The sequence below is a fragment of the Pleurodeles waltl genome, chromosome 6, assembly GCF_031143425.1.
Source record: "Pleurodeles waltl isolate 20211129_DDA chromosome 6, aPleWal1.hap1.20221129, whole genome shotgun sequence".
Classification (NCBI taxonomy): Eukaryota; Metazoa; Chordata; class Amphibia; order Caudata; family Salamandridae; genus Pleurodeles; species Pleurodeles waltl.
In genome coordinates, this window is record NC_090445.1 from 685825466 (window position 1) to 685843659 (window position 18194).

Here is an 18194-nt window from a genome sequence, read left to right on the forward strand (position 1 = left end):
CAGAGTCTGGGCTCCCGCCAGTAAACCTATGGCACAATTGTAAGGTCAGTGAGGCAGAAGGGTGTTGGCCACATTGGGCACATTTATCACCATACAGGTCAAGGACTTTTATATTGAGAAACCTTTTTTAAGGGGCATTGTTGGGCACAATAGGTATAAAAAATACAAATAACCTGTGCTGCCCAACCAATGCAACTATTGTTTGTCCTCTGCTAATTTGTGCCTAAAATCACAGAGAAGGCAGGTACATCAATAAGGTCATGCACCAGAGATACTACATGACCACTCATCCCAGACATAACAAAATGATGGTCAGTAAAGTAATATTGATTCCTTTCACTAACTTAAGGGCTGATCTCAAAAACATGGGAAATGCTCTATTGTTGTTAAGTCAAATTCATAAAAAAACAGTTGCCCCACAATCTAATAATGCTTGAAATGTTTTTTAACTTCTAAATAGAAAAGCTATTTTTGAGAGACAAACTGCTTTTCTACTGTAATGCAACCTGAGTTTTCCCTTTAAGGTCTAGCACTGGAGTTTATTTTTGTGGTGCTGCGGAACAAATGAGGATGAATTATAATTTACCTCTTACATTCCCATTCTGAAAGGGTTTATCTAAGATGATTTGTTTTTTTTTCTGGAAATGCTCTATATCTTGCTTCTCTTTTGTCTCTGAGGTTGTCAAAAGGTGGCAGAGGATCCACTTTCTCTAATTAAACAGTTGTTGTTGAGGCTCAATTTGGAAGGTGAGATCAATGAGATTTTTGACTAATGTTGGATGGATCTACCACCAGAGCAAGAGTGTCCTTGATTTCCAAAATACGTCTGTGGTACAAGGCAGATGCAGCAGCCTCAACTGTCCAGCCTGCTTTAGCTGGCAAATGATAAAAGTGGCTATCTTTAACTAACTCATTAGATCTTCGTTTTAAGATAAGTAACTACAAACGTTCCTCTTACTTCAACTGTCTTACTGAACACTTCTATGAACTGGCTTACAGCAGCAGCACAAAATATGTAAATATGAGTGCTGGTTCAAAATAAGTTGTGTAGCCCAAGATGGGGCAGTTGTAGTCAGATACGAAGAAAATCTTCATCTCATTGGAAAGAAACACCCGGGGTCTGGCTAAAAGAAAATGTATGTTACATTGAGTAGGAAGGATCAGAATAAGTGAGGATCCCTCGTATATTTTTCATGATGACCAGATCAGTTCTTACAACTATAAGAGAACTCCTGATGGTCTAGTGTCGGAGGTAAACCTTCCCCTGATTATGTCAAGGATGCAGATTCCGAAAAGACTTTTCCCTGCATAAGATTAACTGGGTTGCTTTGGTGAATTTCATAACTCCAGTCTAGGAAATAAGCCCTTTCTTCACTAAATCTTCCTGGATCTTAATAATGGCCTAAATTACAACTTGTATAGGCTTAATATCTGATTCATTAAGAACAACAGTGTGGCTTCGGAAATTGTCATGAGTGCCCTGGAAGCCTTGTGTGGAAATTTGGACGAAATGTAAATCCATACTGATACTTGTCTGAATGCAACCAAAGCCTGTGTTAAATCAGGTTTATACGAATATACTCATGCATTCTAACAGGGAATGGTAGATGGAATTAAACACCAGGGATTTGGTCAAAAGCAATGTACTACTCCCTTTTACTCCTCACTGTTCAGATCAGACAGCATGGGACATTTGGTGGGAACCCCAGTCTACAAAGGGGGCATACAAACCCTAAATGAAATCATACAAGATTGTGAAGGATGTCAAAGAATAGATATCTTCAGAATAAGATCTAAGCTGCCACCAATATCTGGATTAAGACTGTACCCCGCCTCTAGTTACCAGGATACAACTTGGGAGTGGTACAGTGAAGAAATAAAATCAGTCTACCAGAGGATGCAGGTTTGAATAAAGAGAACCTCCGGCAAAGGACAGACCTTTCAGAACAAACTGAGGGAAAAACTAAAAAGGTGAAAGGACACAATTCAGATGCGAACTGAAATTAAGTGGGAAAGCAACCACTGTTGCCAAGCATTGTCATCACGTCTCCTAGGTTTTATTCCTCAATATGCCACTCTTAACCTGAATGCACTATTTCTGAATCTACCTCTTGATGTTCTTGACTTGGAAGTGTATGGACGTAGCTATGGACCAGCCACAAAGGGTCTTTCTATGTTCAACTTGCTTATATGTCAGAGTTTCCATAAAGGTTCACATTTCTGTCATTTTTTCAAAACCTTTCTTTACATATCTAAAGCGGCAGCATATTGGTAAGTGACTACCTTGTTTAGACCTAATTCTGTGTTGACTTCTGGCGAAATCTACTTAATTATTTTCCTATATGAAAGTTTTTCACTTTGGTAACTCATGAAGCAGAGAGATTTGTCACAACGCTCTGTGGAGAGAGTTGGGCTATTATGGATGTGATCAGGAGATATTCAGACTTTTGAACACTTCTTTTGATTAGCTGGATGCTTCCACTGTCCTTTGGCTTTAGTAAGTGGTTTAGCTAACACAATACTCTTGTGATATACTGAAGTAGCTTTCTGATTATTTTCCATGTTTCCTCTGTAGGAAATCAGTTTATTATGTGTGTTCACTCCGTATTTCTCACCTTTTGTTGGACACTGTATTTTTGCATTAGAACTCTGTGTACGTTAACCCTGCTAACCAGTGTTAAACAGCTTTTTGCTAATCCTTTAAACATGGTCAAATTGGCATACACCTAATTGGTATATTGAAGGTCCTAGTATATGGTACCCACAAACTGGAAGTTAAATGTTGCTAGTGGTCGCCAGAACATATTGTGCCATACACTACAGTGGAAAAACATGGCTTCAGGCCTGCCACTGTAGCTGCAATTCGACCTGTTGAAATAAATCCTTTTGACAGGTCAAAACCTTCCTTTTAAATATAAAGAAGTCACCACAATGTAGGCCTTGTGGGGCACAACGTAGTATGAATTGTATTTAATTTGCATTTGCTTTCCAACTTCTCCCAGCCAGCAGTTAGCATTTGTAAGGGGTGAAAAATATATGAATTTCTTCCCAGGAGCAAACGGGAGGCAGACCTGAACAGGCAGAGGTGACTCCTTTGGACCTCACAGAATATGCAGGGTGGGGGCTGGAGGCATCCTTTTTGACACTAGAGTGTCAAATCCTGCTGGAGTATCAAATTCTGGTTTGCACGTCTGCTGGAGTTGCACATAACACTGGGGCCACTCTTGAAAGGTAGGAAACAGCATGCCAATATAATTGTTGGGTATCCACTGTCTGGTTGCTGGAAAACCCTGCTTTTGTTCTACTAGAAGTCGGTCTATGGGCTTACGGAGGTTACAGTGGCTACTTCAAATTAGATTTTAGTGGCAGATGTGGGAGGACACCGGAATTCAATAGTACCCGCTCATACCCCTACCTCTCAGACCCCAAGTTTAGTATGGCTGAAAACTTCTGCCAAAATAACCAAATTGGGCAGTGTTGGCCCTGGGAACTTTTACCCATTGGGTGGTGTGTGCTCAAGAGTCATTCCCACCCCACCCACTTGGTAGTGCCAGGCAAAATCTGGCACCTCCAGGCACCCACTTCAGAACACTGCTAGACCTGAAGAAAAACAGAGGAGGACTGGCCCTGACGTCTGATGTGAGGAGCCCTGAACAACCTGTTCCCTTCTGTACCTAAGACAAAGAAGTGAACTTCAAGGGTCATAAGGCTGACTTCCTGTTCAAGCTACAGTGATGCAGCAAGCTACATGAGGGGGGGCACTTTAGAAGTAGAATATTGATGTGGATTGTGATTTAAAGGACTTAAGTCAGAAGTTAAAATCTTTGACCAGGACAAACCTGGTTGTTGTATCCGACCCCCACTCCATCTCGGCCAGCCTTAAACTGTGCCTAGGTCCCAGTCTATTGTGACCATTGACTATCAATGGCACTTTATGCTTCTTGGCCCTTCTCCAACTTAAAACTTAAAAAATTCACATCTCTGGTTCCCCCTAATTAGATTTTTATCATTTTGTTTATAAAATTTTACTTTATTTTTTTTAATTTGGTTTGGGATTTTATTTGATATATATTTGATTTTAGCACTTTTATGGTACTGTATTAATACTTTAAACAGTGCCTTAAGTTAAGCCTGTCTGCTCGGTGCCGTAGCTACCAGGGGGTTTGCACCCAAGGTAATTTACTGACTGAGGGTTTACCCTGACAAGGTTGTGAATAATCCTTGAGGTGGGTTTTCACTCACCTCAAACAATAGTCTAAGTTTATACTTTCTACATTTCACCCTCTATTTGGTCTGGAGTCTTTCTTTAGGTGCTAAACAAATGGAGGTTACCCTACACATTAAAAGTATAATACATCACCCGCTCCAATGGAATGTGGTTCTTGGTAAGGTGACTCTTCGATGGCACTAGTTTCTTTTACTACAAATGTGAATGCTGTTTGAGTATCATCGAGTACTAATATCAACTGGTATTTACACCACTAACAAATGATAAAACTTCAGTTTTATGTGCTAGATCAATAGTTGTTAACATATGGTCCTCAGTAACCCACGCCGTCTATGAAGCCTAAGTAGGGGGTCCATGACAGTTTAGAAAAGTAACTAATATTAGCAGATTAATTAAGAATATTTAAAGTGCATATCAATAAAGAAGCAAAATGTAAAACTGACAGCTAAAATTATCTTTAGTTTGATGATTCGTCAGAGCAGCAGAAGTACAGCAGACAGAAGATAGTATAGGTGATGATAGGTTTCAATTGAAGCACAAAAAAAAGAAAAAATGCACAAGGAAAAAATAAAATAAGTGATATGCTAGAGTGTAGATATGCTAGAATTGAACAACAGATTTATAGAAGCTCCTTTTAAAATTAAAAGTTGGATTTTTCTATATGACTTACTGGATCATTTGTGTTTTCTTTGATGTTTCTGTATTTTTATGTATACTTTCGAGGCTCAAATCATAGAAATTACTCAGGACTGCTTCCCTGGCTTCAAGTAATGATTCACTGGAGAATCCCTGGATTTCAGTAATGATTCCAGGGGTTGTTGGTGCACAGAAGACAAAGGTTAACAACTGCTGTGCTAGCTAAAAAATACTTATTATCTGCAGTTAAATACCATGAAGGTAAGCAGAGCACCACCTTTGGGGGCGAAACTCTAGGATAAAACAGCTTACACACCAAATCCTCACAATCAAATCTGAAACAATACAAGTCCTCGTAACTAAAAAAATCAATGCACCTCTTCCATTCCTTGTTGAGTACTTATATTTCAAAATGTTCAAGCATTGATCCACCGGTGGCTGATTAAAGACCTTCATTTAGTCATGTCTTTCTGATAAACAACAGACCTAAGTGATGTGCATCAGGTAATTCTTTTTGGTGGTGCATGTTTTGCACTAAATCTAGCATTTAGCAGTTGCCATTGAATTAGCAGGTCTGAAAACTGTATTGTGAAATTTTGATACTAACCCAACATATTTAGTATTGGCGATATTTCACAGTAGTCTTCCCTTCATGGCCTGTTCCTAAGAAACTTTCATTTATAATGAATAGCTGAGCTTTGGACCATCTGCCAATATATTTCTATGGCCCTGAAGCCAAAATGTTTGCAAATAAAATCAAGGTTCGGTCCAAGGTCCAACCAAGGTAACATTCCTACTTTTCAGTATGACTGATTAAATCCATGATGAGTTGATAACACTCAAACAGTAACTGAACAGTAATTCTTCTCAAATAACCCTTCTGGAGGGGGTGCTGGCATCACTGCTGCCTGTTTATGTGCAATGTGTTATGCAAAAGAAACTCAGAAGTCATCTATGTATGGCCTTGCAATGAATACCCTCCACAGTGAGGCGTAGTTGGACTTAGCCTTACTGTGCTTCCTCTCCAGTAACAGATAAGGGGAACAATTATATCCAGTAAGGGACACCACAACAGACTGTGTGGCCGGCATCATCCCTGAAGAAGGGACATCAAGGGACATAATCTGCACACAAAAAAAGAAAAAAAAGGGATATCTGCCTAAAGGGGATAGGGGGGTGCATAGCCAGTCATCAACCACCAATTAAGAGAGGAGCTGATCAGGAGACACTGGGAAGGGGAGAAGCCATCACTATAAACACAAAAGTGGCAAGAAATTGTACCATGTATCTGTAAATTCTAAAGAGTTTGTATGTTTGTCATACTGACTGTGTCTACTGGAATCATGTAGGATATCATTTGTTTCAACTGGACATGTCTGCTGCTTTTACAGAGCAGGTCTCAAAAAGAGCATGTAGGTTTGTTGGTTCTATTTACCATAAATGTTTATCTTGCTTAACAAGTTACGAGAGCATGCAAGCAAGCCCCATAATAAACAGTCCTTAGAAAAGCTCTAAAAACAACTCTATGCTAAAAACTATATGCTACAAAAACCCTTTACTTCCGTCTACTCTGGTTTTAGAGATGGCTCATCCTAGGGTGAACTACATATTGTTCACATACACTCCTCTCTATGAACTGTCTGGGCATCTGCCCTTACTTTATTATTGCAATCTGTACCCATTCATAGAAATAGCACATATCAATCACTTTCATCCCTTTGCCTTTAACAACATACTAAGGCCTTTCCTCTATCAATCGGTACCTTCAGCTTAATACTTCTGCAGCAGTCTTCTTTCTCCAAGATACTTTGGGAGAGCTCGATTGCAGCTTCAGAGTAGTCAATTCCTGTGAGGTTTGTGTAACCAGACTTTGCCTTGAAAAAAGAGACACCCCAAAGCTTGAGAACCTGGGTACTAATAATAATGCAGACTTCAATAGTAATAATTATAACAGTCAATACATATACAACACATCACAGAATGGACTGCCTTACAATTAGGTGTCATTACCCAATTCAAATACACTTATTTTAATGATCCCCTAAAGGAAGACAGGCTAAGGAGGAATTCCTGGGGATTCAGTCCTACCAAGTACTGGATGAGGTGTGGAGCGCCCACCACCCACTAAGCCATCTTCAGAGAATACAGAATTATAATTTATCAGGCTCCTACAAGGTTTCAAAGTGCAAAAGAATGTTTGGGACTATGAACTTTGATCCTAACCGAGGTCACTAGGCTAGCAACTGGATTGGACTGATCCTAAATCCTAGACTTGACAGCTGCTTTCATGTTTCAATCAAATCTTTTCAGTGCTTGCTAGATTTATTATTTTGCATTAATAAGGAGAAGCTAGTACAAGCCATTGGTTAATGCCACAAAAGGTCCTCTACAACTGTGCTAAGAGTGGTTATACAGGCTGGGTCTCGATGTTCATTTCTACAACAGTCAGTCATCACAATCATATTTTGGAGGACTTTGTAAATATGCCTCAAAGAATTAGCGAGGGGTGCAGATTTGCGTGGGTTGACTAACATCAGGGAAATGGTATGTTATGTGATGCTTACAATTATAGAAGTGCTCCCCTTTAGTTGAGGATTTTACTTAAAACAGTTGAGAGGGTGTGCTCTCTGCATTTTAGATCATGTGCATTAACTTACGGGACTCTTGTTACTTACCACTAAAATAATCATAAGTTTAGACATTTGTCAATGGTTTTGTACACTTATGAAATAAACATTAAAATAAAAGAACCTGCATAATTTATTCCACCAAATCATTAACTGTTCATTACCATAAGTGTAAGGAAATGCCTCTTTGGCATGGTTACCCCCTAATGTTTTGCCTTTGCTGATGCTAAGTTATGATTTGAAAGTGTGCTGGGACCCTGCTAACCAGGTCCCAGCACCAGTGTTCTTTCCCTAAACTGCACCTTTGTCTCCACAATTTGCACAACCCTGGCACTCAGGTAAGTCCCTTGTAACTGGTACCCCTAGTACCCAGGGCCCTGATGCCAGGGAAGGTCTCTAAGGGCTGCAGTATGTCTTATGCCACCCTAGGGACCCCTCACTCAGCACATGCATACTGCTTCACAGCTTGTGTGCTGGTGGGGAGATGAAGGAACCGAACTTCGACGCAGGAGTGACCCCCCCCAGGCGACCCTCTGCCTTGCCCAGGTGGTGGCTGTCCCGAGAAGCCCCCACCTGTGCCTGCCTGCACCGCTAGAGTGACCCCGAGTCCCTCCATTGAAACCTATACAAAACCTGATGCCTGCTTTGTACACTGCACCCGGCCGCCCCTGTGCCGCTGAGGGTGTGTTTTGTGTGCCTACTTGTGTCCCCCCCCACTGCTCTACAAAACCCCCCTGGTCTGCCCCCCCGAGGACACAGGTACTACCTGCTGGCAGACTGGAACCAGAGCACCCCTGTTCTCCATTGGTGCCTATGTGTTTTGGGCACCTCTTTGACCTCTGCACCTGACTGGCCCTGAGCTGCTGGTGTGGTAACTTTGGGGTTTCCTTGAACCCCCAACGGTGGGCTGCCTATGCCCCAGGACTGAGACTTGTAAGTGTTTTACTTACCTCCTAATCTAACCTTTACTTACGTTCCCCCAGGAACAGTTGATTTTTGCACTGTGTCCACTTTGAAAATAGCTTATTGACATTTTTACAAAGACTGTACATGATGTTGTTTCCATTCAAAGTTCCTAAAGTATCTAAGTGAAGTACCGTACATATAAAGTGTTTACTGTAAATCTTGAACCTGTGGTTCTAAAAATAAACTAAAAAAAGGATAATTTTCAATATAAAAACCTATTGGCCTGGAGTAAGACTGAGTGTGTGTTCATCATTTATTGCCTGTGTGTGTAAAACAAATGCTTAACACTACCCTCTGATAAGCCTACTGCTCGACCACACTACCACAAAAAAGAGCATTAGAATTATCTACCTTTGCCACTATCTTACCTCTAAGGGGAACCCTTGGACTCTGTGCACACTAATTTTTACATTAAAATAGTATATACAGAGCCAACTTCCTACAATAAGTTAAACAATTCCTTGTTTATGTAAAGAAAAGCCAAAGTCTAAATTGCAAAACACATGCGCTGAAAGAACCTAAAATGCAATCAGGGCCATGTCTGAAACAGCCGTCCACCAGAGTAATCAAAGAGAATATTTAGGCACAATGACGTTGTGATGTGGACCCTGGGTCCTGAGCAATCCTCACTGATAAGGTATATTGCCCTTCAAGTCACGCACCCAGAGGTGGATGTTGGTATAAACTTCCCCAGTGGAAAACTCACTTTATTCCCTGTGCCTGATGACTCACATGTGCCCCAGTGTCTTTCTCATACACAATTCCTAAAGAAAATGAGACGTGTTGGTCTTTACTTGGATTTCAACATCCATGTCTGGAATGCTAACTCTACACAAGATCAACAACAAATTCTGAATGGTCTCGGGATTCTCCTCATCCTAGCTGATTTACTAGGATGTATCCCTCACCACCCCTGCCCATCTCAACATTGAATGATTCCCCTGAGGACTTGTGCCGTTAACACAGAAAAGCTAATCAGCAGTAGGTGAGGAGTGGCACCGGCAGTTCTTCGTCATTAAGATTAACAAAAAACAACTCTGGCCAACATCAATTCTATGACCATGTTTGGAGTGCCATCATCAGCATTGGTCAAGGCTAACAGCAGCTGAACCTTAATCTTTCTGATCTCATAGGTGGCTAGATCTTTACTAGCCCGCACCTAATGAATGGAAAGTGTGACCTCTCTGTAATAACTTGGAGCAAGTTAATGAACTTGATACATACTGAAAATACATTCATATTGGGAGTTTTCACAGTGTTCATTGACTGCCTCACTGAAACGTATAATATAATTGTTTGCATGAAAGCAAGCCACAAAACTTGTTTTTTATTGATTTTACATGTTAGATGATCAACTGGGAGGTGCTTAAGGCTTTGTGTCATTATACACTGGATTCCAATACTACATGGGTTTTATTTATTAAGAAAACAATAATAATATTTAGACCAGAAAAAGTCTACAAGCAAAGGAATAGCTGCACATACAAGGGTAGGGTAGTTCATTTTAGGCCAACGTGTTCATTTGTGATATGGCTTAAATGTGTAATTTATCAATGTCGAAGATAGACATGTATCAAACTACACAACTGTAACTATTAAGAAATACATGCATGAAAATATACATACTATTTTAGTCTTTCTAGCGGAATTAGATGAAAGTTGAATTTTTGTTTAATTCCTGGGAAAGATGACAGCACAAACTTGGTAGAGGGTTCCACTGAAGTTAGTAGGTAATAGGACTGAAACATGGAGAACAGTTTGCATGTAACTTGGTGATTACCGTCTTGGGTTCCAGGTAGGAGCCAGAGAGGTAATGCAAACTACTACAGCTATTGAGGTCCAAATTCAGTCATATATTTGTGAGACATGGGAATCTGAGGTGCCCCTCACTACATTCTGTTGGGCCCCATAATTTTGCGTTACACCGCTGGTTGGACCATAAGGCACATGATGCAAGTGAGGTATTTGGGGGCATTGCCTTTCACTAGTTTCAAATCTATCATCAGCAACTTGAGTATGGCTTTGTTCCTGGGTATAGCCAGTTTTTTGTGCTATAATGAAGTGAGAGCATGTCTTAGAAGACTGTAGAGCAGAGGTCTTCAAACTGGGGGGGCGGGCCCCCCTAGGGGGGCCTCAAGTGATCCCGGGGGGGGGGGGGAACCAGACTCTGGCCAAAAGCAGCATTATAAAGATAACAGGCCTTTGCTTTAAGCAGAAGCAGGTTATTGCATTTTTAAAAAGGTAACATTAATTAACTGCAATGTTTAAATAGGTCTAGACATATTTAAACATTGCCATCTTTATAAAGTAATTGTGAAAAATTCTGAGGTGGGGCCCAATGCTTTTTATTTTTCAACAGGGGGGTCGCGCATTGTTTGTAGAGCCACTTGTAGTCCAGTTTATTTAGCTGTATAAGTGAATGACTGCTTTGGAAGTATCTTCAGCAATATGTCTGGCTGTCTCGGATACTCAATATTTCATATCCTGCTACAGTGGCTGTATGAAATATAAATGGCCTCTCCGTTGTCAGGTCAGGGCTGAAGAGAACCCCTAAGTTTCTGGCAGAGGAAGTACATTTTAGGATGATGAGGTGAAGAGAACAGAGTCTGTTAAAGTGATAGGTGATTATGAGGCAGGAAGGTAAAAGACCTCAGTTTCAGGAGTGTTTAAGATGAAGGAGCAGACGCCCATACAATGGGGGACGGCACTGAGAAAGTAAGATGCACATGACTGAAAGAGGGATAATAAAAAGAAAAGCTTTCCTAACCGCAGAGTCTCGTGGTAACTTTTGAATTTGTATGCTCTTTCCCCTAACACATGAAAAAGTGTTTCCGGTGGAGGGCACGAAGTCGATCACAGAAACCAGAAACAGCATGCATAATTTGCAGAATTCGACAACAAAAATAGTTTGCAGCACAGATGCAGGCCTTTTGAAGTGCCTTTGCATGGGCTGATAGCTGTATTTAGGCGTTAAACACATTTATGAGACTAAACTTTTGACCATTCAGTATGTACATGGTTAGCAATGACAAGATAGGGACGTATTACTGATTCAAAATGGGCCGCATTACACTGCATAATTAGCTTTTTCTTGCCGCACAATTTAGTGAATCTGGCTACAAAATGTATTTTTCCCATGCTGCATAATTCCAGTGGCCCTGAGTATAGATAGGTGAAGGGCCATGTAAAACGTAGAACACATTCTTCATGTCCCCTAACTCTCTTATCTTTGATTACTAACCATTTCAACCAGTAACAGGCCATTACCGGTTCCAATATCCAGTATTGAGGCATCCAATGGCACCTTCTGCTTTTGTAGCCACGTCAGCAATCGAGCAGTACTTTCTTCTCCAAACCTGTGAAAGTCAAATTTACATGAAGCGCAAACATGGAAAACAAGAGCACCTAACACTCAAAGACACCAAGTAAAAATCTTACGACCAAGCAAAGAGGCTCCGAGACAGCATACTGTAATTTCCCAGAGACACCTCGAGAATCCATGGATATGCAACCAAAAGCACCCAGAGATCTTATGACCAAAAGCAATGGTCTGGGCCTTCACCAAGGGATTCCGTAGGACTGGTTTAAGGGGAAGGCACAAGCAGGAATTGGCTTTGGGGTTACCAACATCTGGTTCTAAGTCTTGCTCAACAGCTTCTTAACATTTGACCATAAACCGCCCTTACACTGGTGCTCAGTGAATGTTCTAATAATAAAAGATACTTTTAAATTCATACCGTAAGCACTCAACATCCTGCCTAACATTCTGTAAATACTACTTTGGATTCACAAATAATCAACATTTTTAGCACCCTTTGTGGAAGATTGGGAGTCACAACTATCTAGTCACTGAAAAAACACAAAGGTTAACGTAACAAAGTTAGGTGAATATGTGACAACATTAACATTTTAAACTAAAAAAATAACCAAAACAGAAATTCACCAGTTATAGTTAGAGCTAAGGCTCGGGGAGGTGGGGAGCCGACACACAGCCCCTTTCCCATCTTTTATTTGCTAGGCCCTTGGATATGGGATCCCGGGGCCTAATAAGGCTATGGGGTATGGGCTCCCTGGGGTCCAAGAATGCTTGGGGAGGGGGCTGTAAAGCTCCCTTCTTATGTTTCAGCATATTTGGCCCATGAGATGAGGTCCTTGGGTCCAAGAAAGGGGAGGTGTCTCCACACCCACCTCCCATTAATATGTATGTTTGGCCCCAGGTCCTAAAGCCAACTCTACATTGTACATGCCAAAGGCTGTGCATGGTGTGGGGTTGGCAGCCTGCTGGGGGTTTAGTAACAAACTCCCTGCTGCACACAGCCTAAGGGTGTGCGCAGTGTGGGGTTGGCTGTCTGCATCGAGATGAAGGCAGGGCCTGGCTACAACATAGACCCTGTGACTATCCCCACGCCATGCACAAACAAAGGCCATGTGCTGCTTTGGGTTGTCTCCCCTCCTGGGAGCGAGATGGCCCAAGGGGAAGAAAAGCTCCCTGGGCCAATCAGAGCACTCAATTAAAAAAAAAATTGGAGTCCCTCAAACCCATCCGTCAAGATATACAAGTATTTCTCAACCATACTTCTGCAAAAAACTACAGAACGGATTTACACCACATCACAACAAGACAATCTGCTGACCAAGACCTAGCTTCCAGCCAAATTTGGGGCAAATCTGTTCAGCAGTTTTTGCTGTAGCCTTACCTTAAGAAGTGTATGGAAAATGTATGGGTATTTTGCATTTTGGGCCCCCTACTTTTCTTTTTTTCAGGCCTGCTTGATGGAGCACCCCGTAACCTTCCATGTACAAACTATTCAAAAAGTAGCACCCTTTTTGGAATGTTTTGTGGACATTTGTCAAAAGGGACCAAAGTTATTAGCAACATAAAAAACAATTGTCCTATGGAACAACTGACCTAACTATAGCTACCCAGATGCAATCGCCACTGGAAATTTTTATATACTCAAAGTATAAATATAACTGCTGAATTTCTATGGTTAAAACGTGAGCCTAACTATAACCCCCACCCCCTTTGTTTTTTTTCTGTGAATATACACATTTTACCTAGTGCCAGTCGCCACTAGATAGTTATAGTTAGGACCTAGTTTCCATATAAAAATAGTTTTTTTGACTTGCCTATATTTCTGCCGTCACATGATGAATCTTCACAAAAAACTTTTCAAAAACATTTGGCAGGCACCTCTGCTGCTGTCTGGAAAGTTTAAGGGTAATCCATCGAGGGGGAGGAGTAGGGGGCAAGATAAAGGGAGGGTCCCAAAAATTGTTTTCCATAGGGATTCTGAACAGCGGTAGCGTTAAAACTACTGGACAGAATTACACCAAATTTTTGGAGATCTGATTGGCAGACACTTCAACAAGGAAGTGTTGGCAGCCATCTTGGGATTCTGCTTCAGCCGAGTTCCAGTAAAGAAAGGTTATTAAAAAAGAAAATAAAAAAAAAAAAAAGAAAAGGGGCCAGGGAAGGGACACCCTGACCCCTTAGCTCTAGTGCTAGAGTCTCAAAGGGAACCCCAGCCCCCTGGACTAAAAAGCATTTTGTTTTTATTTTTACTGTGGAATCGCAACGGGGTGGCGAATCTGTTGTAAAAATAATAATAATTCTGCGCTCATTTTTTTAAAAAGCCCCCGGTTGGGTCATGTCCTGGGGGCACTCTTTTCTTTTTAATAGGGGGGCCCAGCTGGCCCTCCCACAGCCCAGGGGACCACCACCTCTCCGGGGCGAATAACAAAATATGAGTTGGGGGGGCTGCATGGTGCCCGCATGCCCTAGGGACCATCACCACCACCCCCTCCCCAGGACTATAATAAAAAAGAAAAGGGGTCCATTTCGGACCCACATTAACCCTGGGAACACCACTTCCCGCTGGTTATGTCTATGTTGGGGGGCCAGCTCCTGCTATGTCCTTGGATGCCCACTCCCAGGACATAGCTGTTTGCTGTGGCTTGGCTGCAGCTTTGAAGCTGCAGTCAAATCACAGCAAAGTCTGTTTTTTGACAGCGGGACCTGTCAAGCAGGTCCCGCTTTCAAAAACCGACTTTTCATCTCTGTGTGCAAGTAACAGAGAAGAAAGCTTTACTCGAGCGACCATGGAGCTGCTGGTAAAAGCAGCTGCACACTTGCTGGAGCAATGTGACCACGGGGGAGGCCTTGAGACTCCCAAAGCGGTCCCAGGTAGCCTGTTAGGGCATATTACAAAATAATTTGAAAATTAGTGAGGAACCACGGGGGACGCCTTGAGGCTTCCCCTGCGGTCCCCAATAGCACTTAAGGGCATATTATAAACTAAATTTAAAAAATAGTGCGGGACGGGGGGAGGCCTTGAGGCTTCCCCCACAGCCCCTGATAGCCCATAAAGGGCAAAACAAAAAAGGAACAAAAATATCTGTAGCTCAAGTGTGAAAGTCTCAGACCTTCACAGTGAAATTGAGGGTTTGAATCCAGGTGTGTCCCTGGTCATTTCCCTCTTTTTATATTTCTTCTTCTTCAAATGCTCAAGGCTCATACTGAAAGGTGATCTTACTGTTTTTAATTGACAAATACATTTGTCTTTTCAATTTGTGCAGAAATATCTCATTATATATATATCATCCATCAAAGCCAAAAAAACTCTATTTCTCTCCCTCTCACTCTCTTTCAATCTCTTTCTCCTACTCACACACCCACAAATACACTTGTGCACCCACTTACAGTCCCACTCACTCACGACCCCCCTCACAGGCCCAATGACACCCTCATGCACCCACACTCACAGACCTGCACACACTGACGCACCCACTAAAACACTGATGTACGCACACTCACACCGCCTGACACTCCCACTGCCACTCTTACCCCCGAATATACCCTCTTACACCTATTCCCACACCCAGAGAGGCTGCGGCCAACTCCCCCCATGTAAGGCCAAAGGCTGTGTACAGCACGGTGGTTGGATTAACGTATAGTAATGAATATTACTATATGTTAAAAAAATAAAATAAAAAATAAAAATTCACTGGGGAGAAAAGAAACTAAAGGTTACAGGGACGTTATAGTTAGCAAATAGAATTTTTTTTAAAACATAGAAATTCACTTAAAAAAACAAAGGTTACAGGGACGTTATAGTTAGGTTCAGAATTTACTCGTACAAAGCTTAGAAATTCCCCAGTTATAGTTATTTCAAGTAACTACAACTTGTGCCCTAAGGTAACTATAAGTTGCGCCCGCGCCATGCACGGATTTTTATGAATAATTTTACAACAAACGTTATAGTAATATTATCAATGATGCTATAAAATATGTCATGAGTGCTGTAATCTCTGGGGTAATTAGAAGTGCATGGCGAGGGTGCGAGTTATAGTTACCTTAGGGCACAAGTTATAATTACTTGAGGTAACTATTACTGCAGAATTTCTATGGTTTGTACGAGTAAATTCAGAACCTACTCTCTACTCCACTCCAGGACACTCCATTCTACGCCACTCTATGCCACTCTACTCCACTCCATGACACTTTACTCCACTTGACGCTACCTTGCTCTTCGACAATTTACTCCGCAATATGTCCCTCCATGACAATCTATGCCACGCCACTCTGCTCTACTCCACCCCACGACACTCCAATCTACTCTATGATACTCTCCTCTACGCCACTCCACGACATTCCACTCTACCCATCTCTACTCCACCCTACCCCTACTCAACTCTAAGCCCCTCCCCACTTGACTCTATGCAACTCCCTATGTGGCACTCACATTTACTCCACTCTATGACACACTACTCCACTTCTTTTTATGCCACTCTATGCCACCCATCCATGACACTATGCCCCTCTACGCCATTCCACACCACTCCAATTTACACCATGACATAACACTTCATACCAATCTACTCTACTTCATGACACTCCACTCTATGCCTCTCTACTTTACACCCCTCAATCTACTTCATGAAATTCCACAAGGCTCTACTTCACTATGCAACTCCATCTATGCCACCCCATACCATTTTACTCTACGCCACTCCACTCTATACCACCACACTCTAAGCCATTCTATGCCACCCAGTCAACAATACTCTATCCCACCCCAGGCTACCATACTCTATCCCACCCCAGTATACCATACTCTAAGCCACCCCAGTCTACGTTACTCTATGCCACGCCACTCCACTCCACTCTGTCACTGCATGGATCTCCTCTCCACTCTTTGCCACTCCACAACCGTCCACTCCATGACACACGACACCACTCCACTCTATGCCACTCCACTCAGCAACACTCCTCTCCACTCTGTGCCACACCATAACTCTCTTCTTCAATGTCCTCTACGCCACTAAGCTTTAGCCATGCTGAACATGAGCCGCGCTGGTGTACAATATGGCTAAACCACATTGGCAAAGCCAATTGCTCTTGCATAGGCAAGGCCTAATGGCTAAGTAACCCAAAATATACATGCAATATAAAACAAATAGTAGTTAACATTTGTAATATACTGCCACCTTTTGTTTCTAGTGACATTTTGGTTTATGATGCCACCAGAAGCCCTAGACCTAATATTGCAACGTATTACACATTTACCTGTGTAAATGCCAGTTAAGTGTAAGGGCTCGGGAGCCAACATCCTTATTACCTACATGTGGTTAGAAATCAGCAGTCAGTCCCTTTCCTTCAAGCACTCTCACCTTTGGGTACGGCCCATAATTGGGACATTGGTTGCTCGTATTACTCTCCTCCGTGTAGTGCCTCTTTAGTGCAGTTGCCTTGTGCAGCAATGCAAACAGACCGCATATTTACTCCCTTTAGCCTGTTCAGTTTGGCTTTCTACTGGGGCCGCCTTGTTATATTATAAAAAATGGCTGCCATTTTTGGCACTGGTCAGCCTTTGGCACCTGGCTCCACTATATCCACAGGGAGTGTGGGTCCCCTTTCTCTGTGATCAGTACCAGGACGTCCAATGGCTCTCTCAGCGGGGCACTTTGCAGTGGCCCAGTTGCGGCCTACGGTGCGGCCTTGCAAGATGGTTGCCACTCCGATCCTCAGGCAGTGTGTTGACTTCTGTTGGGATCAGCCAGGTTGTTTCGCCTATGCCTCCATTGACCACCTCTGCCAAGTTGGCATCAGGGCACAGATTGAGGCAGACATGTCATGTCCACCCCATTACCCCGCAAGGTGACATCCCTGGCTACTGGATCTAACACCCCACATGTGGGTACAAAAGATATTAACTGCATGACCACAACATGCCTATCAATTAGTAAGATCACAGTGACATGGAGCACCTGGCTAGGCAGACATGAGCCCTTCCGTAAGGAAAGCAGCACCAGGTAACAGACATTGATGTAACACTCCACAGAAAGACGAGGATGGGGAGAAAAAAGATCACTGCTGAAGAAATAAGTTAAAATAACAAGTAAACTGAAACAAATATTGCGGCTAGGAATCCTTGATGGGGTTCAATGGAAGTATAACAGAAGACAACCCAGGATTGTAAATCAGATAATTACATGCAAGAACCAATAGAGACCAAGCACCCTTCTATGAGAGCTGAGCTCCTAAACAGAACATATAGAACTTTATAAAGTAAACTAATACAATTTAACAGCGTTTTAGATTTGCAAAGATTGACACACTGCTTATGTCCTATCTTACATGTGTAGCATAATGCTCCACTACCCCAACACCCATGGTAGAAAACTGGGTACAGCAGAAGTCTGTAGATTCTGAGCATCAATAAGCAATTCTGGCC

The 18194-nt window shown here is 42.2% G+C and overlaps 1 protein-coding gene across 4 annotated transcripts in view; it reads right to left on the minus strand.

The window, feature by feature from the left end:
• Positions 1-18194, minus strand: part of EEF1AKMT2 (EEF1A lysine methyltransferase 2) — an 81217-nt gene that overhangs the window by 14744 nt on the left and 48279 nt on the right. For 3 of the 4 annotated variants that reach the window (XM_069239123.1, XM_069239122.1, XM_069239124.1), the window contains 2 exons: positions 11699-11813; positions 6628-6738 (listed from right to left, as the gene is read on the minus strand). In XM_069239123.1, coding sequence (XP_069095224.1) covers positions 6628-6738; positions 11699-11813 — 226 coding nt within the window. The remainder of the gene's footprint in view (positions 1-6627; positions 6739-11698; positions 11814-18194) is intronic. The other variant, XM_069239127.1, reaches the window with a different exon arrangement.